Source organism: Cavia porcellus, unplaced genomic scaffold, assembly GCF_034190915.1.
Source record: "Cavia porcellus strain 051 isolate PalLab524CR breed Dunkin Hartley unplaced genomic scaffold, mCavPor4.1 scaffold_22, whole genome shotgun sequence".
NCBI classification, from domain to species: domain Eukaryota; kingdom Metazoa; phylum Chordata; class Mammalia; order Rodentia; family Caviidae; genus Cavia; species Cavia porcellus.
In genome coordinates this window covers 42,942,794-42,967,491 of record NW_026947505.1, presented here as the reverse complement: position 1 = coordinate 42,967,491, position 24,698 = coordinate 42,942,794, and the positions used below count along the sequence as shown (strand labels likewise).

General features: G+C 40.4%; 1 protein-coding gene across 3 annotated transcripts in view; it reads right to left on the bottom strand.

Annotated features, from left to right (window-relative positions):
* The window catches only part of LOC100713029 (glutathione S-transferase A), a 51,694-nt gene extending 29,574 nt beyond the window's left edge, over positions 1–22,120 (bottom strand). For 2 of the 3 annotated variants that reach the window (XM_063233108.1, XM_063233109.1), the window contains exons 1-6: positions 22,052–22,120; positions 15,534–15,640; positions 9,248–9,299; positions 6,323–6,455; positions 4,041–4,182; positions 2,024–2,155 (exon numbers count right to left, since the gene is read on the bottom strand). In XM_063233108.1, coding sequence (XP_063089178.1) covers positions 2,024–2,155; positions 4,041–4,182; positions 6,323–6,455; positions 9,248–9,299; positions 15,534–15,620 — 546 coding nt within the window. In that variant the 5' untranslated portion in view covers positions 15,621–15,640; positions 22,052–22,120. The remainder of the gene's footprint in view (positions 1–2,023; positions 2,156–4,040; positions 4,183–6,322; positions 6,456–9,247; positions 9,300–15,533; positions 15,641–22,051) is intronic. The other variant, XM_063233110.1, reaches the window with a different exon arrangement.
* Positions 22,121–24,698: the final 2,578 nt, after the last annotated feature.

Below are 24,698 nucleotides of genomic sequence, written 5' to 3'. Positions count from 1 at the left end.
TCAAGGCCAGGCTGGGTTACACTGTGAGTACAGGCCAGCATGAACCACATAGCAAGATCCTGCCTCAAATAACAAAATCCTCTGGTGCCCTAGTTTAATATTATTTCCCTAGTCAGAGCCAGAATCTGTACTGAATAACCCCACCAAGTCTGCAGTAGGATTACTGCCGAGTGAGAGGCTGATCCTTGTACATGAGTTGTTCATCAGGTGAGAGCAGTGTCCTTGTCCTTTTGTCACCCAAGGCTGCTTGCCTGTTTGCACTACCGGTCACAAGGATGGGGCTTACCCTTGTCCTACCCCTAGCCAAGGCTCTTGCCTACTTGTGCCACTGTAACAAAGTGGGGGGTGCCCTTGCCCACATCAGGCCAAGGCTGCTTCTCTGCTTATGCTGCCAGTTGGAAAGGAAGGGGCTACTTCTAGTCCTTTGTAACGTGGGCTAAGTCTTGCATTTGACAGCAGCTCGAATGGTCTGAGTCTCAGCTCCTACCTCCCAATGAAGCTCTCAGTCTACTGTCCAGCTGCTGGCTGTCTGTTATGACTTAACGGTCCTTCCTTCATTCCACTCCTGGCTGCTGGCACTGAAGTAACCCAGGAGGTGTTCTGCTGCTGGTCTTCAAGCTTAAACCCTTTGATACAAAATGACAGTCCCACCAACCAGTTGCTGCTCCTCCACACAACTGTGCTCAGTGCAACACTCTGGTTCACTCACCAACTGACGACTCTAGGGTGGGCTCCGGAAAGTGTCTCATGTTTTCTGCTACCTCTGACTGCACATGTGTAGGCAGAGGCAGGTGTCAGTCTCCCAGTAAGAGCCTAAGTTGCTTTCACTGACTCCCTCCCTGCCAGGTCAGCACACAGCTTCTCTAGCCATACCACACTGTCTCAGGCCTGCAACAGTGAGCTGTTTCTTCTGTAGCAATGAATCCTATTTTCTTCTCCTTTTTTGGTTCTTTGTGGTTCCAGGGTGGCTTGGATATTCTTTGATTTCTCTCCAGGATGTTGTTTCCAAACTCTCAACACTTCATTCTAAGAAGCTGAGTAGCTGACACTCAGTACTCTGCCATTTTGGATTCCCCAAATGTCTTTAACTTTAAGAGGATATCCACAAGGGAATGGTTGGGTCAAGTGGAATTTCTAGTTTTAGTTTTTGAGGATTTACATACTAATTTTCATAGTGGTTGTACTCTTTTACATTCCCAACTTTGTAGAAAGGTTCTTTTTTCCTTGCAGCTTTACCAGCATTTGTTATGATTTGATTTTGGGAAGATAGTCATTTTTATTAGAATGAGCAAAATCTCAGTCCCCATCCTGTAATCCTGTCCGCCAACCACCAATATCCATAAATATCATTAGTGTAAAAGTTGGTTTTATCTGGACCCTGATTAATATTTTCTATCTTCCATCCCAACTCGATCTTTCCACATTTAGCTTTCTTTCCTTCACTACATCTCCCTGCCTGCATCTGGCAGACATTGTTGTTCTTCTGGTTACAAAAAACCCCAGAATGACAAGGGTGTATGTCTAAGAAGGTTGGCTAGAGGAGAATGTTTGGAATATGCAAAGAATTTAAAACCTTAGCCCCCATTTAAAGTCCCAATTAAAGCATGAGCAACTGAAATTGGCAGATCCTTTTGAGAATAAGTATAAATAGCCACTAAGTACATGAAAAAAATCCAACATCCCTGGCTATTAAAGAAGTGCAAATTAAACAAACTGAGATTTTGTCTCATTCTAGAAAAAATGACTATCTTCACAAAATCAAATCATAACAAATGCTGGTGAAGCTGCAAAAAAAAAAAACAAAAAAAAAAACAAAAAAAAAAAGAACCTTTCTACAAAGTTGGGAATGTAAAGTAGTACAACCATTGTGAAAACTTGTATGTCTAGATGGTCACTTTGGAGGCATGAGGGAAGGGACTGAAGACGTAGAGGAGCTGGAAGCCAGAACTGCACCCTGGGTCCAAACAAGAGATTCACTTTGGGAAATGTGGGGCCGCCTCTGTGAGGGCAGTGGAACAGTCACCTGCAGCAGGGTGAAGTTGGCCAAAAGACTGGCGTCAAACTCTTCAACCATGTACAAAAGTTCAGTCAGGAGAATGTCAGCCTTGCTCAGCTTGTTGCCAACAAGATAGCCTTGTCCATGGCCCTTTAACACCTGCAGAATTTGAGAAGTCAGACTGAACACAAGCAGCATCAGACTGGAACCCCGGCATCCCCCTGAGCCTCTCACCCCACACCACCCTGCTGCTGCTTCCCTGATGAGTGTGGAGCTCCAGCCTTTACCAGGGCCCTGACTCATGAGGAAGGGTGAGGATCAGGTGCTGCTACTCCTGTGCTACAGCCCAGGAACCCCCTTCATTCTCATGCCTGTGCTGCTCTCCTTCTCCACATTTTCCATGTGTACAGTGCTCAGCTCCTGCTGCACCACGTCTCCATCCTCCCACAGCCCGAGAGGAGCAGCCCTGAGTCCTTGGGATGCACGGCTGCCCTCTGCTCTCCGTGTGCCGTCTCCTATGGGCAGCAGCTCCAGCCTCACAGCAGCACCCTTCACAGGTGTGCAGACCACTTTAGTGCCTCGGTTTCCCCTTGTCTCTGTTCTCTGCATTTTCTAGTTGCCTCCCTGGGATCTGAGATAAACCTGAGCTAACTCAGTTCATTTCCTTTGCAAGATGGGCTCTGACTCCTTCCTTAGACTGGTATAATCTTCATGGAAGTTGCCTAGCGGTAAACAGTACTGATAGCTGTAACTCTGCAATGTATAAAAAGTTGTGTGTTTGACTAATGGTGAAAGAGGGAGAGACATGGACACATGATAGAGGCAACATATCTGGATGATGTATATGCATTCATTCAACATGTGTTTCCACTTTTGTGGCTGTATAAAATTTATGCAATAAACTTTTTGCAAGGCATATGATTATTTAAATACTCCAGCAACATGGAAATCAGATCAAATAAAAAGCAAAAATAAACATGATATCACCTTCTAATAAGAAATCCTCTTAAAAAGGTCAGTAAATACCTTCGGTGTAAAACAGAATGCAACATCAAAAGCCTTATTGTAATATATATAACTCATGTGTTTGCATGGAGTTCTTAGGTATAATAATGTACATGATTTAAATGCCTGAGAACTTTTCATCATGTTATATGTCCTAACCAATAAGATCCCCAGTGGCATGTTTGATTGTTCCTAAAATCATGATTTTTTTCACTGGGCTAAGCAGCAATTATTAAGTTTTACTGAAGTAATGAAAGTTTAATGCTTCATAAGATGAGTGTTGATGGATTAGTTCTCTTACTTATTTGTGTGATTCCATGTCCCTTATAATGTTTTGGGGGGACCTATATGTTTGTTTAGCTTAAGTCCAAGTGGTTTTTTCTTGAAATATTCTAGCTTAACCTTCACAAATAAGGTTAACGAAGGTAGACACTACATTTATAATGGTGACCTTTATTTGTTCAGTTTGGATGGCCCTCCTCCCAAGGCTGAGAGCCATATCCCCAAATCCCATAGGAGTCTTTCTTATCGTCTCTTTACATGTTCTCCTCCTCTCCATCTCTCTAACACCACCCTTCTTTAGAGTCTTTGCATTCCTCCCCAAAACCCTACAATATTCTCCAGCTGGCATTTGCTGCCATGTCTCTCTACACCGGGTCAGAATACCATGTGCCACACTGTTCTCATCAGGCACTCTGGGATGCAATGCAAGCCCAGGGCCTTCTGCAGAATCCACACAACTTGAAGAGCGGCTCAGTCTTCCACCCACCAATTTCTCCTTGTGAATATAACATCCCATCAAGGAGGAAATTCTAGGTTGAGGCATAAAAACTTCAACTTTGGCTCAAAAGTCCTACCTTTGGTATAATCATGTAATGCTTCCTCTCACTTTGTGTTTAGGTATCTCCCTGAGCCTCACTGTTTCCGTGCTGGTATTTTGAGGACTTCCTGGAAGGCAAAGGCTCTAGGAGAACCCAGCCATGGCATTTCTCCAAAACTTTGAACTTGGTGCTCACAAACGCTGAGCAGACTCACTTACTTTTTCAAAGGCAGGTAAGAAACGATTCTTTGCTTTGTCTCTAATCAAATTCATCTTGCTCTCTTTTTGATCTGGAGGAGTTATTATCAAATGTAAGAGCAATTCATATAAATCTGCCACGCCTTCTGTATACATATCAATCCTGAAAGACAAACACATCCAATCAAATATTTCCTTTCTTAGACTTTATGATTTAAAATCTAAGTAAATAAGAACACTAGGGCCTGGGAATTTAGCTCAGCGGTTCAAGTGCTTGCCTGATATGCATGAGGTCATGAGTTTAATTCCCAGGGACAAAAAAAACAAAAGCATTACATAGTTACAAAGTAATTTACCTACTGTGGATACGTTTTATATGTAGTCATTACACTGTGAGTTTTACTTATATATTAACATTTACTCCTTACAACAATCTGTAGGGATGTATATATAATTTTTGCTATATCCACGAAACAAATGTAGGTTCAAAGAGCATTGGTGGCCACTGCAGATTCACAGCGAGGAGCGATCTTTGTGGAATCACTCTATGTGGCCATCAGAGCTGCAAACAGCACTTGCAGCCTCTGTGTGGTTTGCTAGCACACAATCTTATCTTCTTCACATGTGCCTAGACACCAAGCAGGTGACAGTCTCCGGCACAGCTCCTCGGGCTCATCTCTGTTCTTTTCACTCCCATTACACAGAGGCTCACCGGCATGTTCATGTTAGAAATTCTGCCAATTATTTCCCATGAAACATATTTGCACAATCTTTTAAACATGTTTTCCAACGTTGGCCTTATTTCCAACTCTATTCTGCTTAAAATAACCTCTTCATTGATGTGTTTTTATATTCAGCCATCACCAGTTGCCATAAGAGACCTTTCTTTTTGCCATTTCAAGCTAGACTTTCGACAGTTATTTTGGAATTTATATGACAGCTTTACTGCCACATATTTACACACCTTAGCTGCCAGCCCTTGAAAGATATAATACTCATGTTTATATTGCATTCACAGAGTTTTATAAATATTAGAATTCACTAATGTTCAATGTTCATCAGAACACTATTATTAACCTACTCTCAAAAAATTTTGTTTCTTTGGCAACCAACTCTCCTTGATTACAGTCTAGGAACTCACTAATAGCTTCTCAGTCTCTATGAATTTTAATGTAATGAACATTTCATGGAAAATCATGGAACATGTGGCCTTCTGTGTCACCTTTCCTTTGTATGTGCAATATATTACCAGATTTTATTCCAGTTATATAATACACCACCACTTCATGTATTTTTATGACCATCGTATGTCTCCAGTACAGTTTTTCTCTACACACCCATTCTTGGATTTTGGGGTGTTTCTACTTTTGAAAAATTCAAGTAATGCTGATAAGTATATTTCTTTCTTTTTTTTTTTTTTTTGTCTTTTTCTTTTTTATTGGAACCGGGGATCGAACTGATGACTGCCTGCTTGCAAGGCAGGTGCTTATGCCGCTGAGCTAAATCCCTAGCCCCGATAAGTATATTTCTAAACAGTTTAAAAAATTTCATTTTCCTGTGGACATATATCTGGTAGAAGCATTGCTGGATAAGTTCATTTTTAACTTTTGGAGGAACTGCCAACAATTTCATGCAGGATTTCATTTTCAGTCAAGCAGTTCCATGCCAGGAAGGACAACCCCAGACCCCCAACCTTGGTTTTAAAGAGCTGCTCTGCTGGTTTTAACTCCATATGAAATGCATTAGTCAGCCCTGGTACCATGAGACTCACTAATATTCATCAGGCTGACATGTTTGGAGAATAAGCAGGTTTCTTAGGTCCAGGTCATCATTTTTATAATTTCTGAAATTGGAAAATTAAGTTCTTTGAATCCTGCCACTCAAAAACCCCTCTTTCTTGTCCTCAAAATCTGTGTCACTTGTCCAAAGCTGTTGACAAAGGTCCAAATTATAAATTTTTGTGCTCCTAGAGTCAACTATACTCTTATTTCCTAGGACTTTATTAGTGTGCCTCATTCATCATGTCTAGGCCCACCCAGCTGCTTGTTTGTTTGCATTTTTAGAGACAAGATATCTCTGTATAATTCAGGTGGGCCTTGAACCCACTGTGTAACCCTGGCCAGCCTTGAACTCAAAGTAATCCTCCTCCTAACTCAGCCTCCCAAATGCTGGAATTGCAGGTGTGCACCAACATGTCTGGCTCTCAAGCCCACCCTATGATTGCTCATGATCTTCCTGCCATGGTGCTGCTCAGTCAGTGTGGGACCTAAATGTCCCATGGAAAAGCCAAAATTCTACCGTACAGGAGTCTCTCCTTCGTGTCTTTCCCATAGAGGTTGTATTTGGTGGCGATGTAGTTGAGAATGGCTCTGGACTGCACCAGCTTCATCCCATCCATCTCCACCATGGGCACTTGCTGGAACATCAGAACTCCATCTATTGGAAAAAGGAAAGTAAAAAAAGGGTGAAATGTTTATGATTTCCAGTGTCTGCGGATGAGACTGCATTTGTACAAATGACTTAAATAAAACAAAGGGGAAATATTACACACTTATCTTCAGGTAAAGTAGCAGTTTGTTCCTACCTTCATGTAGTTCATTTTCTTATCAACCTTTCTTTTGCTTTTTAACCTATTCATTTGTCTTCCGTTTCCCATCTACATATCAAATACCTCTTGTTTTTCAGAATGTTTTATTCATCTTCATGAATACTATTATGACTTGCATCTAGATGTTCCTCCAAAGCCTCATGCAGTGTGCAATCATAGGTGGGGCTTTTACAGAGATGGCTGGATCTAGAGTGTGTGATGCTGAGATCAAGGGTGTGTGATTACTGAATGAATCCCCTGGCTGGGTTGGCATAGCTCCAAGCGTGGTAATGGACAGGCCCATCCTGGGTGTGAGTGCTGCCTGCTGAAAGAGTGTGTGGCCTGGATGGAATATAAGGAACAGAAAGCGGGTCGCTTGCAGCTTACTACTTCACTGCCCCTGCCTTCTCCCTCCCTGCTTTGCCACTTACTCCTCTGCGATGTTCCTCTGTCGTGCCACCTTGCCTCAGAGTCAGCTGACTACAAACTAAAACGTCTACAATCTGTGAGTCAAATAAACTTCTTCTTAACTTTGAGTTTCAGGCATTTTGTCTTAGGAATGATGCAAGTAACTAAGACAAAGACTTTCAGAATGTTTGAAGGTGAGCTGCAAAAGTAATATTCATGATGTCAAGAAATTTACAAAAGTTTTGAAGAAAAGTTTTTATATAGCGATGTCAATCTCAGTGTAGCTGGGATATCCACTCGCAACAAGCCATAAATGAAAAAGCTCACGATAACTGCCCCATACATTTCTCTGCTTGTTACCTAGTGATTATCCTTGTGTGTACATCAGTAGGTGAACAGTGTGGAATCGTGAACTGACTATAGCTCAAACAAGAGGAAGCAAGGAGAGATCATTTATAGGGTTGTGAGGATTGTTTAGTGACAAACACTCAAAGAGGTCTGGCCCTTTTTATTCCTGAGACGGAAGATCCCTCAAGAAGATACATTTCATATTTTACCACTTGCTATTACTCCATCATCCCCACTATCACCCCTATAATGTATGAGTGTTGCATGATATCTGTGAGTAAGAACGGTACAATGGCGAACCTAGGAAGTAAGAAATGCCAGGATCCTGAACCATCAGCTAAGAAAATCTGTGGGCTGTGAGTACAGCTGGCCCAAGAGAGAAGCCACGTAGGCTATGACTGACATGAGCACAGGAATGGGTCTCCCCAAGTCTTTTAGAACTTACATTTTACCATTGGGTTTCTCAGATGCCAGATATGGAGTCACTGGACTTTCTGTTCACCTTGTCGGGTTTCCATTTTGATGTGGTCCTGCTCTTTTCTATGCCCCTATTTCTCTTTCCTGGAATGAGAATGTTTACCTGCACCATTATAGGCTCAGGATTGTCTCACTAGTTTTTTTCTTTTTACAGAGATTCATAACAAAGAATTTGCCATGCATCTCAGAAGAGTTGGAGTTGGATTTCAGGAACTGCTGAGACTGTGGGGAATTGTGTTTCCAATTGTATGTGGAATAGCTATATTACATTAGTGTTGGAGGATGCCAAGCTGCAATCCTCTGAGAAATGAAGTCCCTTGCCTCTATCTTTACCTGACCTGTCCTCCAACCCCGTTTGCTGAGATATGCAGAGCTGACTGTATAGAAGCAGATATTCCCTTCATTGGCCAAAAGAATGTGACTGAGTTCAACCAAAGCATCAGTGTGTCTCAGGATGGCAAAGTGCTGTCCCTCGGGCAAGAATTGCTCCCCTGGTGACAGCTGGACTAGAGGTTTGAGCCTGTAAGATTTCAGGGCTAAGGCAAGACACAACATCTCAGCTGAGGCCATGGGACTCAGAAAACATGATGCCTTCTGACAGTAAAGGTGCCAGCTGTTCACACATCAGGTTATCTGTTGTGCTACTAATTGGAAGCCTCTGTCCATGGTGCAGAGTACTTTTTTCCTCCTCTGCACGCCATGTCTGCAAAGCTTTTTTTTCTCAAACATTCTATTGAGACCTCCACCTGCATCCCTGATTAGTATCAATTAGAGCATGGGCACTCTAACTCCTGGCCCTTTGTTCCACGGAGAATAATCAGTCATCACAGAGCCCCTTCACCTGCGGATCTCTCTCTGTCTTTTTTCATCCATGTGCCACATTGCCAGAGAGGAGACAGAACAATTCCATAGGGATTTCAGTACATTACTTTGAATTATGACCTTAGTATTTTCTTTATTGGAATATTAAATACAGAGGATTATTTGGTTGTGAAGTTGACAAAGTGTGGGTTGTGACCATGAATGAGAATATGTCAACTTCACTGAATTAAGAAATGCCTGGATAGAGCATGCTCCTGGGTGTGGCTGGGTGTGCTGTGGAGTTGTGGTTTGGGGTACCGTACGTGGCCTGCTCCCCCCATTCCTCTCTGGCACTGCTCCTCTAGTCTGTTCCCTGTCGTCATGAACTAAGCTCCTTTGCTCCACTGCACCCTTCTGCCATGATGTTTGTCTCTTGGAATCAGTCAGTCATGGGCTGAATTCTGAAAGCAAGAACCAAATTAAAGCTCCCTTCGCTCACATTGTGAGTGTCAGGTATTGTGCTTCAACAACAAGAAAGCTGGCTAATACAATATTCAAGCTTCATACTGAAAACCTTCATCAGAGCCATTTAGATACTTGATCTTACCCTTTCTTAACTTTTCCAAATCTTCCGGACATGTTATAAACTTCTCTTCAAACTGGAAGAAAATGTAAAAAATTCTTCTTAGTTAATTCCATAATATTATAGTCCTTTAAATGTGAATGACCCCTAAAATGATGTAATAGACATGAGGAAATTAAATATCTGAGTCTGGCAGTGTCTGATCTTGGGCACTTGGAAATTTATATTGGATCCATCATGAAAATGGCATAGATCACCATACAGGGCTGCTCATTTGTATTGTTCCCCTTTCTCTGATCCCAACAAGTCCATAGTTAGGCCTCAATTTGGGAGAGCTGTGACTGGAAGGCAGGGACTTGGAATTCTTTTAGTTATAAAATTGTATAATCTCAGCAGAACCACTGATGTCTAGTGAGATCCAAATAGAATCATTATGTTCCCATCTTAGTGTATGTGATAGGCCAACTTAAGATTTTTGTCATCATTGAGTCTCTACCACTGGATCTGTGGTGTGATTTACACCACTCCTTTCCTTTTCATAGTTTAACAGAAGTTTGTAATCATGAAAAGGTAGGTAAATCTCCTTCTCACTTGCTTGGGAAGTCAGCATTTGTCGTTGACTTCCAAAATCTGAGAGGGTGGGCGGCACAAATGCTGAAGAGTGTGTGCCACCAATTTGCATAGTATCCACAGAACCATTGGATGTTGTGGCTGTTCACCACAGGAGAACGTTCAAGGTGGAGCATGCACGATGAGGCTTATGGCCACGGATGAGCCTGTGATTACCAGTCTTTGGGCAGAGAGAGTGCAGAAGGTTTAAGCAAGGGTCTCTAGGCACCCTTGCCCACTGCCCTTCTCAGTCATGGGTTGGTGGAGAAGTAGAAGCCTTCCATGCTGAGGACACTGACTCTACTTCCTCTTCTTGTGCTGAACTTATTCTATCTGGAGGCTTGGGATGTATCTCAGTATCCCCATCTGGCATCTGGAGCATGCTGAAACCATGTCATTTATTTACAGGAAAAACAAAGTCTGGGTCGATATCATTTGCATTTTTGTGGACTTGTTTCTTGTGAAATTAAGAAAGGATCATGCCAAGGAGTCATAGATTTATGTAGGACTGAGAAATACTGTTTCCCTGGCTTAAGTAGACACATTGCTAAGAGCCTAGCAAGGACTTTAGAAGTTCCCTTTATAGGACATGACCTCACTGTTATGGCTTGTATCTAGGTATTTCCCTAAAGCCCAAAAGGCTCATGGATGGGCTTTTGGGAGGTGATTGGATCATGAATGTGTGATAACCACATTGTGTTAGCCCACTGATGAGTTTGTAGCTAAATGCGATGTTGGGAGGTGAAACCTGGTTGGATGAGGTAGATCAGTAGGGGTGTGGCCTGGAATGGTAGATGTCTCTCCTCTCTCCTCCTCCTCCTCCTCCTCTTCCTCCTCTTCTTCTTCCTCTTTCTCTCTCTCTCTCTCTCTCTCTCTCTCTCTCTCTCTCTCTCTCTCTCTCTCTCTCTCTCTCTTCTCTGTCTCTCTCTCTCTGCCTCCATACCATACCATACTACTTTTCCTCTGCAATGCCCCTCTGTTACTCCATCCTGTCTTGGAGACTGAAAACTATGGGGTGAAACCTCTGCAAATTGTGAACCAAACAAACCTTTCCCCCTTTAATTTGTGGATGTCAGTTATTGTGCCAGGGTGACAGGGAAGTAACTAAGATACTCACCCTTTAACCTTCCTTTACTGCTGTCACCTGAGCGACAACATCCATAGAATATCCATAATCTCCTCTCTAAGAAACCCTCACTCAGTTGCCAAGAGGGGTCTGTCCTCAGAAGCATTTTTATCAGTAATGCCTCTAAAGAGAAGGAGTCTCCATGTCCTAACAGCATCTCCCTTCCATTAAAAAGATACAGGAATGTCCTTAAAAGTACAATGCTCCCTTTCACACCCTTATTGAAATCTCCTGTTTACTTGTCTCTGCCCTAAGATTATCCAGTCTGCCAAATCTGGTCTCTTATTCAATTAAAATTCGGAGAAGCTTTCACAGAACCTGGCATTTAATAGATTTTCCCCAAATTACTTGTTGAACAAACGTATTCTATTTTTAGCAGGAGGTTTGTTACTGTCCACTCCCTCCATCCTTCCAGTTGCATTTTTTAAACTTAGCTCTTCTTGGTTTTGTATGTTTTTACATTATTATTGTATAAATTTCTAGAGCTATCTGTAAAATACAGATAATACACAAATCTTCCTGCTATCAGTCACCCAGGAACTCTAGTAGTTACCAAATGAAACTAATCTAGATTTATCTGTATTCCCACCTTCTCTCCTATCCTTGTCATAATGTTCAGCCAGTCCTAGGCATCATATGACTTCCTTAGAAACACTTTTGAATGTGTCTGTCTATAAAATATGACTTGTTTTGTTTTTGGTGCTAGGAGTTGAATCCAGAGCCTTCTACATGCAAGGCAAGAGCATTACCACATAGCCACATGCCCAGCCCCAAACATGATGGTTTTTATTTTATTTATTTATTTATTTTTTGTCTTTTCGAAACAGGGTTTTACTACACAGTTTAGGCTGGCTTTGAACCCTGACTGGCCTCAAACAAGCAGTAATCTTTTTGCTTCAGCCTCCTGAGTTCTGAGACTACAAGTAATAAAAATATCACATTTAAAAGCACTCTAAAAATTAACTGTATTTAATATCTCCTAATATTTAACCAACATCCAAGTTTCTAATTGTTACATAAATGACCTAAATTATATAATTCATTTAAATACAAATGAATTTTATACATTGTAAGTGTTTGAGCTTTCTTTTTAAAATATACTTACTTATGTGCTTTTTTGCTGGAAATATAATTTTATTTGGTCAAGTTGTTTGATTTTTTAATAAGTAGGGATATTTTTATTTATGACAAAATTCCTCATGGATTCTTTTTTTTAAATTTTAAAGGAGAAAAAGAAAAAAAACAGAAAAAGTGTACAAGTTATACAGAATTAAAAAAATAAACAGTAGGAAATCACTAGTTAATAGATTACATATTGTCATCTTAGAACTTGTTGTTCAAGTTACAAAATTAAAGCATATAAAGTGAACATTCAAACAGTGAGATTGCAAACACTTGTGTTCAATGGCCCAACAAAAACTCAGTAATATGGTTATCTATCTTATACACTGAAATATACATGCAATTATATCCTTTAGAGCACTTTCTTTCCCTCTCTTTTTTACAATGACAATTACACATTTTGGGTTTTATTACTTCCACAGTTATTATTTTTTTGAAGAGAATAAAACCAAATGTGACATAACAAAACAGAGTCAGTCAAATCAAAAGGATGGACATAGTACATAATGTAAAAACAGAATACCAGGTAATCAACAATGGTTACCATAAGGCTCTTGCTATCTTAAAAATTATTGCCTATATCATGTTATAATAAAATTGAACAAAACAGTAAAGAACAAAACCAATAAAACCAAAACATTGGAGACATTACAGGACTTGAAAAAAAATCAAACCAGAATGGGCATCATAGTGAATCTTATTGTCTTCAAAGTTGCCTATACCCTCAAACTTGGTACTATCAAGCAAAACAGAATAGAGTAAAATCAGTAAAAACAAAATGGTAACAGCAATACAGGGTTTCAAATCAAATTAATAGGAAATCAAAGTGGGTTACTATATCTTGCTATTTTTATTTATTTTTTCCTTAATTAAAAAGATAAAAATAAAAAATAATTTAAAAAAGGAGATTGAGATAAAAGAGGACATAACAACAAAACAGCACAGGTCAGAACATAACCTTTTAAGCAAAATAGTGTTTTACCATAAGATATCCTGACATAAAAGTAGTTACCATAGTGTCTCTTTCCTTGAAATCTTTGAGTATAACTTTGTATACTGTAGCATCAAACATATCAAGACAATGTAAAACCATTCAAGAGAATGACAGTATTACAGGGTATTTAGAACCAACTAACAGAAAATGAACAATGATTTCTGTATAATCTTCTTGTCTATAAAAGTTTTTTGTTTATATTATCACATATAATAAGATCCAATAAGATACAACCTGTTAAGACTGATGGAGAGAGAAGAACAAAAGCTTCATGGGATTTCAAAACAAGATGATACTAAATCAGCACTAGCTATTATGTCTTGTTTGCTCCAAAATAGCTGTTCATACCATCCAACCTTCTCTTCCTCATTTCTGTTGAGCTCTTTTTCTGTCATTAATTGTCAGTTTGTCTTTTCATTTCACTTTCTGCTCCATTCATTGTGGCCTCTATGCCATTGTTTCTGGAATCTTGGAATTTTTCTGTTTTAGAATATCCTGCAGTGTTCTCTGTAGAGTTGAATTGGTAGTTGCAAATTCTAGTTCCTCTTTATCCTGGAAGTACCTTGTTTCTCCATTAAATTTCTAGGGACAGTTGTGCAGGATATATCAATCTTGGCTGAATGTTATTGTCTTTCAAAGCTTGATTATTTTACCCCATGCTCTTCGTGATTTGATGGTTTGTGCTGAGAAGTCTGCTGTAATTCTGATGGGTGTTCCCTTGTAAGTGATCTGTTTCTTGTCTTTGACAGCTTTTAATATTCTGTTCTTATATTGGATTTCTGGAATTTTGATTATTATATGCCTGGGTGTAGTTCTGTGTGGGTTGTAGGTAGCTGGGGTCCTGTATGCCTCATTAGATCTGAGTATCTTTAACTTTTCCCATATTAGGGAAGTTTTCTTTGATTATTTCTGTGAATAGCCTTTGCAGTTCATTTGTTTGTATCCCTGCTTCATCCTTTACATTCTTAATTCTTAAGTTATAGATCCTCTTATCATCTTCTAGCCTTTGTATTGTTATTGCTTGTTTCCTTGTTATTTTTAAGTTTTTCCTTTCATGCTCCCATATTACAAATCTGTCCTCCAGTTCAGATAACCTATCCTTAGTTTCTTTCAAGCTGTTATGCCAGCTTTCAATAGAGTTTTTAGTTTCCTGGTAATCTCTTTGAACCTGCTTCATGTATTCTATGTTTTCTCTATTTTCTCCATCAAACAATTCTCCCCCTTTTTTCTGTTCTTCCATTCCACCATCTGTTTTTTCTTGGGAGGTGCTTAGCATTTTTTAACTATTTTACTTAGATCTTGCTTTACTTGATTAAATACTTTACTTTTGAACTCATCTATGAGATCCTGGAGATATCGCTTTACATCTATTGGTGCCGTGCCTGATATTGCATGTTTTCTGTCCTCATTCTCCTTTGCAGTTACCTTTCCTGGATCACAGTTACAGTTTGTTTGAGTTGCGCAGGCTAGGTTTTCCTGCCTACTGCAGTGTACTAGGGAGACACAGACTGGGGCAGCCTATGCTGGGCCCGCCCCTCCAGGTCAGTCAACCTGCTGAAGGCTTCACTGCATTAGGGTGCACTGCCAGGCACAGGGACCTGGTTTGGGTTAGCCTACTGGGTCTTAATCTGCAGCGTCACCCAGGTCAAGCACTCCCCACCAATCCTGCTTGAGAGGGGAGTATGTGACTGAAGTCACTGCAGCATCCTGTTTCATATAGTCTGCATGGTCCCAGAATGTCCTCTGTTGGAGCCTCCTAGTCTATAGAAGGGTCCCTGTTCCTCTCACTCACTGGAGGTTGATGCAGGGCCCCCCGCCAGCTCTGCTCTCAATTTTGTTTACCAATTTCTGCTCTCAGAGCTTTCGCATCTCTATCCCTGCAGTGCCAATTTAGATGCAGCAGTGGTGGCAGGAAATTCAAGCTGTGGTTTCAAGAGGCATGGGTTCCAGGTTTGGCACTGAGACTTTAATTGTTTCAGTCATAGTACTGGGATTGCATTTCCAGTTGGTTTCTCTCAGCTCAGTTCGTTCCTGGGTCAGCAGGGTATATCTCCCCCTGCTTAGGACTCCCCACACCATACCATTCCTAGAATCTAAGCTGGCTATCTCAAAGAGCCTCCATAGCTGTTGTTATCTATCCACCATGTTCTCCCTGAAAGGTTTATTTCTTACAGTTTTTGGAGGTTTCAGTCCATACTCAGTTGGCTCCAAGGCAGGGTGGCATGGCAGGGCCTCAGTTCAAGCCAACACCTGTCCTCGTGCTTGTGACTGTGGCCCTCAGACTATTTACCTCAGTGCTGCACATAGCTGGGCCATCAGTGAGGCGATTCAGCAGGGTGGGATGGAGTGGGGTGGGGGTGGGACGCCTCTTCACAGATTCTTATGGGAGAATTTTTCTGGCTTAGAAAACTGTTTTGATAAAGTGAATTTTAGGTCCAACATAAGAACTAAAAACCTACCTCTACCCCAGCTGCAGCCAGGAGCCATCGGATGGACTCCATCCTTCCCCGTCCATCGAAGTAGTGAAGTACTGGCTTCCCTGCCATATTAGCAGTCTTTGGTTTCACTAAAAGTGAATAAATGAATGAATTAATATACAGAACAAAATATACTCTAGGATTATGGTTGGCGATCCAACAATACAAAATAGGTTTCTCTATTCCTGGAAGGGTTAGAGAGAGAAGTCCCAGAAACTTCCTTGAACCAAACTGTCACTCTTCTGGGTGCACTGTCCTGAAATTGCACCACACGTGTCTCACATTGCCATTTCTTTATCCTGAGGACGTAAGCACACAGCACAGGCCTCATCCCATGGCAGGACCTGGTAGCCAGGATAGAGCCTTGAAGACCAGAGGACATCGCCAACAGGGAGGAGGTGACTGGACAGAGTCCCTCTCCAGTTCTTTGGTTCCATTTGTCCTTAAATATTCAGTGAGGCTCAATCCTCCCTGACTACAACCACAATGTGTAGTTTTCCCTCTGGAGAAGGCATATTTTTTTTCTACCAGAATTCTATTTTTCCACCACTGGTTTAAACTTTACTTTACACTCTAGAAAAGGGTGATTGCTACATTAACTTGTAAGGAAAGTAACGTGTTTTATAAGGATTGTAACAAGCCTGCTACATAACACGCAACTTCTCATTTTTTATCGGCTTTTAATCATAAAGATAGTTTGATATAGAACCAGGGCAAGATCCTTCTTAGCATAAGATCATCTCACCCATTTAAGTCATGCCAAGATTATACTTACCCATTGCATCATAGGCCTCTGAGTCTTCCACCAAATCTGAATCTTTTTCTAGCCCCATCTATCACTGGATACACCCATTAAAGAGTGGCTCTCTTGGCCCATTTGGAGACATCAACTTCCCAGTCACTCATCATGTATTACTAAGCTTATCTCATTTTATCTTCTTGCTGTACCTTTAATACAGGCAACTGTAGCTCTCGGCGAAGTCCCTGATATTTGGCCCCCAGTGTGATCAGAATGCATGACCTTCAAACCACAACAGCCACCATCAAGGTGCTGGCAATCCACCAGAACTTGCATGACCAGCTGAAAGGTAAGTGAAGCATTTTTCTAATGCTCAGACACATGTAGTAAATAGGAATCTGTTCTAGTAGTCTGTTCATCATGGGCAACATTCTCTATATGAAGAAGAGAAATAATTTAGTCTATTGATTGTGAAGCTGGCTGTTAAATAATATAGACATCAGAATGCCATGAAAGCAGGTTTTTGGATTACTCTAACTTCTTTACTTCTTTTCTCAAAGTGGATACACTCAATATGAGACTTTGGGATAAAATACATGGCAGATTTTTTTGTAGCTACAACCCCGCACCAAAAAATCCATCCAAAACAATAGCTGTGCATAAACTAGTGAAAGTGGCCCTCTCCTCCTTGCAACAGAGCTTAGCAAAAAAAAGCAGACCAATAAGGTACCATCACAATACACTCGAACTGTGCTGACCAAAAGATTACAAATGAGACAAAAAAAAAAAATGGAAAAGAGCCCTTATATAAGCATAATGAAAGAGATCATTATGACCCCCATGGGCTGCTGAAGAAAAATCAAACATAGTTTTTTTTTTTAAAAAGGGATAATCAAATGTATTCCTATTGCAAGATATTCATAATGAAATGCAAAACTTTTCCAATTTACTCACACACTCAGCTTTGTTCTCTACACCCCAATTGGAAAATACTGCTTCTTCCACTGTGCTTCCTATAGTTCACCCAAAATTAGATCAGAAACAATCTCCCTCCTCCTCCACCAAGGAAACTAAAGTACAGTGACATGACACTATATTCACGTGCAGTATGCAGAACTACCACACCTGGCTCATAAATGCAGTATGTACAAAACTTTTAATCTTTTACTCTTGAAAGAATTAAGGCAGGGCATGCTTGACAATGGAGTCCAGGGTCTTTATACTCTTGGTTGTTTGGATAACATAATTCAACGTTTTCAAAAGGTGCCAGGTGATGTAACCATCTTGCCCACACATGCCTATCATCAGTGCAATTCCCACATTTTGAATTACATTTAAAGGCAATGATTTCAGAAGAAACTCAGAATAAACAAGATAAGATGAAAACTTACAAGCTATTACTCAGGAAATGCTATCTGGCTCGGATGTGCTGATTTGAAGGTTCAGTCATGCACACAGTGCAAAGAACTGCTGCATCAAGCATGGATTTCTGTCCCAGAAAATAGTACATCCAATAAATCTTTTACCCATAAGACTTTACTCCAAAGTCTTACAGAAACTTACACCAAGATTGCAGCTAGACTGCAAGAAGCTGTAAATAGACAGATTTCTTCTTATGATAATGCAACTAAAATACTCTTTTGTCAATTAGCATATGAGAACATCAACAAGGATTGTAAATGAGCTTTAGCCTCAGTGCTTCATACTAAGGACTCATCTACTTCCTTACAAGCAGGCCAAAATGCTGAATCTACCAGTCACACTTCTGCACTCATGGCACAGGCTACATCCCAGTATCTTGCCCATAAGGCTGATATGGCCAAATGATCTAATTGTTCAAGGACACACTTGCTGGTCCTACAAAAGCACCAGCCCCCTAAACTAGGCAGGCTATTACTAAACCAGGCTCTCATTTACCACATATCCCATGTCTGTATTGCATGGAAGGTTTTCACTGGGTAAAAGGTTGTAAGACTACATTTCATAAGGAAGGCACATCCTTGCTTCAGGGAAATGGCAGATAAGCCCTTCCCTGGGGCCAGGCACGAACAAGGGGACAGTATTAAACAATGTCCCGCTACCTCATGCACAGTTAAGTCAGTTGCATCTAGTTCAAACCACACAAACATCAGTATCTCTACCAGGATGGGTACGAGGCAAGACACTAAGACCCTCCTTCAGGGACCACCCAGAGTGCAAGACTACATTTACTTGCAGCTTCACACATTCATTTACTGGAGGGAGGGAATTAGTTTTAATTCCCAGTGGAATCTATGGACCAGCACCAGAAGAGACCATGGGATTAGTTACTGGAAAATCAAGGTTAATTTCTAAAGGGCTTACTGTAATTTTTACTATAATAAGTGGTGAGTGTCACAAAGAAATATCAGTTGCACTGTATTCCAGCAACATTTGGGAACTGAACCTGATGGTCAGATTGCTCGAATTTTACTCTTTCCTTTAATCAATTCATCGGCTCTCTCCCTCTTGCATGAAGCTGACCATAAGCATCTGAGCAGAGAAATTTATTTTTCTCAGAGTATTTCTCTTTTATAGACCTCCTTGTACTATTAAATTAAATGGAAAATGCTTTACTGGACCGATGGATATAGGATCTGATGCCACTATAGTCAATAGCCAATCTTGGCCATCTGCTCAGCCAACTAGACCTGCCTCCACAGCTCTGATAGGCTTAGGTTCCCCTCAATCTGCCTCACAGAGTGCTCTACCATTTCTGTATATTGGCCTGGAAGGACCGGCAGGCATTACAACATCATTTATTGAACCCATTCCCATCAATGTATGAGGTAGAGCGGAGCACTGTCCTAGTTACTTCTGCCCCTCAGAAGAGGCATCACCGCTAACAAGATGATGACCCAGATGGGATATCAAGAAAACAAAGGTCAGGGTAAGAATGTAGAGGGCTGTCCACTTACATTTGAGCCTTTAATAAAACAAGGTAGATCCTGAATTGGATGTGAGGCAAATTTGTGGTGAAGACCAAGGGGAATTTTTCCACCTATTACTGCACTGCCAATTCAATGGAAAACTATAGAGCTTAAATGGATTTTTCAATGGCCTCTAACTCAGGAACAGTTAAAGATTCTATCGGCATTCGTAGAAGAGCAGCTATAATCAGGCTATCTGTTGGGCCGTGGAAGATCCCTGTGTTTGTAATTCCAAAAAGATCAGGCAAGGAGATTAATACAAATTTAAGAGCTGTGAATCCCTGCATACTGCCAACTGGCCGGCACCACAACCTGGCCTACCTGGTGTTTCTGCAGTCCCAGGACACCGGCCTGTGGTTGTTATTGATTTTATTTATCTCTCTGCTCAGGATGGACCCTTTGTTTTGCATTTTCAATACCGAGCATTAATTTTCATGATCCAGCAAAGTATTTTCAGTGTTCTGTTCTGAGCTGCTTGAGCAGGGAGCCAGGAAGAGCAGCTCATGTAGCAGGGTAACTAGTCAGGACCTGCAATGAGGTTGGGCAAGTTGGCTGAGGGTTGCACACCAAAGCACAGGCTTCAGTAAAAAGTGAAGATTCAATTACCTAATTACTTCCTTTTTATTTCTTTATATGCTTTTTATTTTTATTCATACATGTTTGCCATACATAATGATTACATACATCATGGACAGGTAGTACATGTATGTAACACCTCTCAACTCTTATTGCAAGAATTCAACTAACTAATTACTTCTTAACTAACAATTATTGAGCAATTTCCCTGTGTCAAGTGATAACCAGGGCTGGCAGGGAATGAGATACCAGCCTGACTTGGTCCCTGCCCTAAGGAGATGAAGCAAAGACTCATAAATACTGACAGAGCAAAAATGTATCTTGTAATTGCTAAACTTTATCAGTTTATGAGGATTCAAAGCGGATAACATTGTTCTCTAAGCAAGTCAGAGGCATGGGAGAAAGTTACAAAGTTGTGAATCAAGGACTTGTACTTTCTGCCCCATACAGCTCCTACATCACCCAGCCTCATCTGTTTGCATATTTTTCACGTGTCCTTTCTTATTGCTTATATTAGGGTTGCTCCCCAAGGATATATAAAGAAACTATTTGTAGCATATCATGCAGTGCATATTCTCCGTCACATGTCAGTATCTTTGCCGCCAGGTGGTATGGTTTTTCACAGGATCTCTTATATTATGAAGCTTTCCTGTATAATTGTGTTTTTTGCATGCTGACAATGATTCCTTGACACAGCTGACTCTAATTGGGTTACGTCCTACTTGATGACTTTGGTACCTTGCATACTTGTTCTGATATATCTGGTCATCCTTTCTGGACTTCCCAAGACATTAAATAAAAAGAGGACCTAAGAAATCATCTGGTTCTTCCTCCAAATTTTAGAGTGTTGTCATTGTCAGCTAACTCATACACAACAAAGGTGAGATTCAAACTCAGTTCTTCTGATATTTATTCTAGTGTCTTATTACTAATTTTTCACAGCCTACAAAAGTTACAGTTTTGTTGTTTGTTTAGGTTTTTGTTTTTTTGTTTTTGTCTTTGTTTTTATTTTGTTTTGTACCTCCCTATGGACACTCACTTGATTGTGAGCTCCAGAAAGCAGAGAAGTTGTCCTAGTTGCTATCATGGCATATTTCTCAGCATTCAATTCTCAGTCCGTGTACCTGACAGCATGGTAGCTCAAGTCACATAAGCTTTTTTTCATTTGCTTTATAGGACTTCATCATTTAAGAGTACAGTTAGTAGAGAGAAATTAAATCAAAAGCTAGGATTATGGTAATAAATTGATTTATTATGATGATAATTGTGATAATCCTGATAATTATTTATAGAACTCTAAAAGCAGTGAAAGTCATTTATATAAAAGGGACAAATTGCATAAAAATTGGTTAGGCAAATTGGCAGTGTAACCTAGGAGAATATTTAACTTGGCAAATCAAGAGAATTAGTTTATGTTCTGTTATACTGAGAACATAGTAATTCAAAAAGAACAGCATTGTCATTCTTAGGTTTTCCTGAAAGTTAAACTCAGTTCCACCTGACGTTCTCTTCTAAAGTCTTATCTATTTATGTTCACTTGCATTTTGAGATTTTGAACACTGCTCACCTTCTGGTCTCAGCAGCACTGAAAGAGGTGGAAAGGGAAGAAGAAGAGGGAGAAAGACAAAGAGAATGAGAGAGAGAAGCAAGAACAGGTGCAGTGGGAGCTGGAGAAAAGGAGCAGGAGGAAGAGGAGGAATGTCCTAGTACTTGGCAAATGACAAAGGCGCGCACATGCGCATTCACTTCTGTCATAGAATGCAAGTTTGGATTCGGATTGGCAGCTGCAGAGGATTGGTTTCCACACTGGTTATTTGGCCTCAAAGGTACAAGAGGCATACATCCATCCGGATCCATATTCACTGCTTAAGATGATTTCCCAGATATGTGACCTTCCCAAATAAAAACCCAGTATTTTTGTGTGGGCACCTGCAGGAATCACACTAGTGCCACATCTTCAGTGTCCAGTGCTTTAGTGCACACTGCTGTGCCCTCCAGGCTCTCTGTGGTTATATATTTAGATGGCTGAAAATGACAGCACTCTTACTTTTCTCATGTCATCAACGACTGTGGATTCATTTTCTAAATTACTGCATTTTTTTCCTTAAAGGACTAAGAAAAGATGCTTGAGTTATACCCTGAGCACACAAGGCAGAAGACCTGAAGTGTTCACACAAGGAACCACCTAGTGAAACAGACATGAGAACATTTATGAAGATTTAAAAGGCAGCACCAACCTGAGTGATGTCCTGCCGTTCTCTGTGTTCAGCAGTCCAAGGCTGACTGAGCAAGGGAGCAGAAGCTGCTTTAATATCCTGGCCACTCTTGCCTAGAAAATCGCTGAGCCCAATAGGGAGCAGCCACTCCCACAGCTGAAGCTTCCGGAGTCCACGCCAGATTAAACAGAAAATGAGTAATCATTGCTGCTGCCCTTCAGTGCTATCTGTGAGTGCACTAAGAGGGGTCTGAAGTTCCTTCAGCTGCCCCAGAAGGTCACGTGTATTCTGCTCCTGAAGGATTTTGTAAAATAGGCTGCCAAGTTTATGGCCTACGAAAAAATATGGTGACGGGAAGACAGGGCCTTAGGGATATGGTTTTGGGAAATGAGTCCTGATGGAGTAAATTGTGAAATCATCATCTACATATATTGAAAGTCGAAATTATGAATACAGCTGGACAATTGTATAAACACAGGGAATCTGGGTGTCTGGCCTCCACAATGAACTGTAATCCTTTTGAAGGCATCCTGGCCTACAGGTGTCAACAATATTTGAAGCAAATCCCAACAGCATTTTTAGTTCATCAAAAATAAATTAATTTCTCCTTTTAAACTTTCTTTGAAATTACTAAGGCTGCAAAAAAATTACAGAACTGAAGAACAGTTTGTACTTTCATTGTTTGATTGTTTGATAATTTTTTCCTGCCTAAATCTTGTAGCCTGAACAACTACTTCTAAGGTAACAATATGCTTTATATTAACTACTGTCAATTTCCTATTTTTTTCAAATTCTGTGTTGTTTCTGTCTTTCGTCCTTTGCTTTTTAAAATAAAAATTATAGAACTAATACAGTGTTCAAAATATCCTTTAATCCAGAATATATCTTATATAACCTAAGTACAGTGTCAAAATGAGGAATTTCACATTGATGATATTGTTAACTGAATACTAATCCTTGTTGAGAGGTCGCCAATTTTTCAACCAACATCCCTTTTCTAGTCCAAAATCTTCTCCACACTCAACACAGTACTTAGTTTCTGTGTCGGCTTGTTTTCCTCACTCTGTGGCTGGATCTCAGGTCCACTGGTGTTGCATTTCAATGTTATTTATGAAAGCTCTAAAAAGAGTTTGAAGTTCATCTAGTTCTGTTGTTCATTTGTCTTCTGTGATTTGACATTTTGGAAGGATAGTAGTTATTTTATGGAATGTGTCTCAACTTGAATTTGCCTGCGTTTTTCTCAGTATTTGCAGATGTTATACTTGATTTTTTTTGCAAAGTGTTTTACAAGTTAAGCTACCACCCTCTCAGTGCATGATTTCCAAACATAATATTACATTCCAGAGATAATGTGTTGCATTCATGGTAATGTTAGCCTTGATCCCTATTAAAATCATGTCTGCCAGGCTTGTCAAATGTTACTTTGTTCCCGCCTGGAATAAATAAGTATCTTGTGGGAGATACATTATGACCATGACAATATTCTGCTTCTGAATACATTTTTATCAATTTCTATCTATTAGTATCCATAATAGAACTTTCTTGGAGCAAATATCACTAAAGTGCTGATCAATTTCCCTCATTCCTTCCACTTTTAGTAACTGTAATTCTTCTCCAAAGCATCTTTCTTGTTTGATTAGTTGTTTGTCATCAATTTACTGACATTAAGACGGACTGATGGATATTTTAATCTAAGAATCCAAGCTAATACATCCAAGACATACTGTGTTACACAGATTGTCCCAGCTTTGGTCTGTGAGGGCTGCTGCATGGTGGCTTCTAGCTTATCTTTTATAGCAACACTCTCTGTTGCGAGCATTTCTGGATATTTTCTGTACTGAAGGTGTTGCCTGCTTATCAGCTATGTCTTCTGCCCCAGTCCTGCATTCAGACATTTCTCAAATGATTCTTGTTTTTGTTTTAAATTGGGAAATGTATTCAAAACTATATACTTCTGGATATGGTGGCACATGTCTGTAGCCCAAGCCCTTGGAGGGCTGAGCTGAGGTGGATAGTGACGATCTGAGACCAGCCTGGGCTACAAAGAGAGCTCAAGGCCAGCCTGAACTGCATAGTGAGACCCTGTCTCAAAAAGAAAAAAAAACAAACCCAGGCACTAGACTCTGCCTGGTCCTCACTTCTGAGGTTGGCATGGTCCTCAGTGCTTACCAATGGGAAACACATACACACGTATGTGTTAGCTCACCTATAGACTGAATACACTATATATTTCTGTATCTATATTCATGTGCATACTAACAAATCAAGTGTACCAGATATTTCAATTCAGTAGATTTGGTTAGCCTTTGAATGAACTTTCTCTGACAAATGAGAAACTTTACATATTTGCTTACTTGTAATGTGCATGATACCAGAACCAGCTAGTAGGTAGCTGCATCAGAAACGAAGTTACTAAAGAGAGCCAAATATGTTTTATCTTGCACATCTGCCTTCAGCCTTACACTACTTAGTCAAAATGAAATTTTCCAAAGATACCTGTTAGTTTCCCCCTCAGCATTTCAGTTTGGTTGACTTACCTAGTGAAATGCTGTTAGGCTGTTAGAGTTTGTATCCCAGCTTGGGTTGGCTTCACATTCATGTTTCTTCTAATTAATTATTTGGTCTCTTACAGGTATAACTTTCCCACGGTCCTAAGAGTCATGGTTAA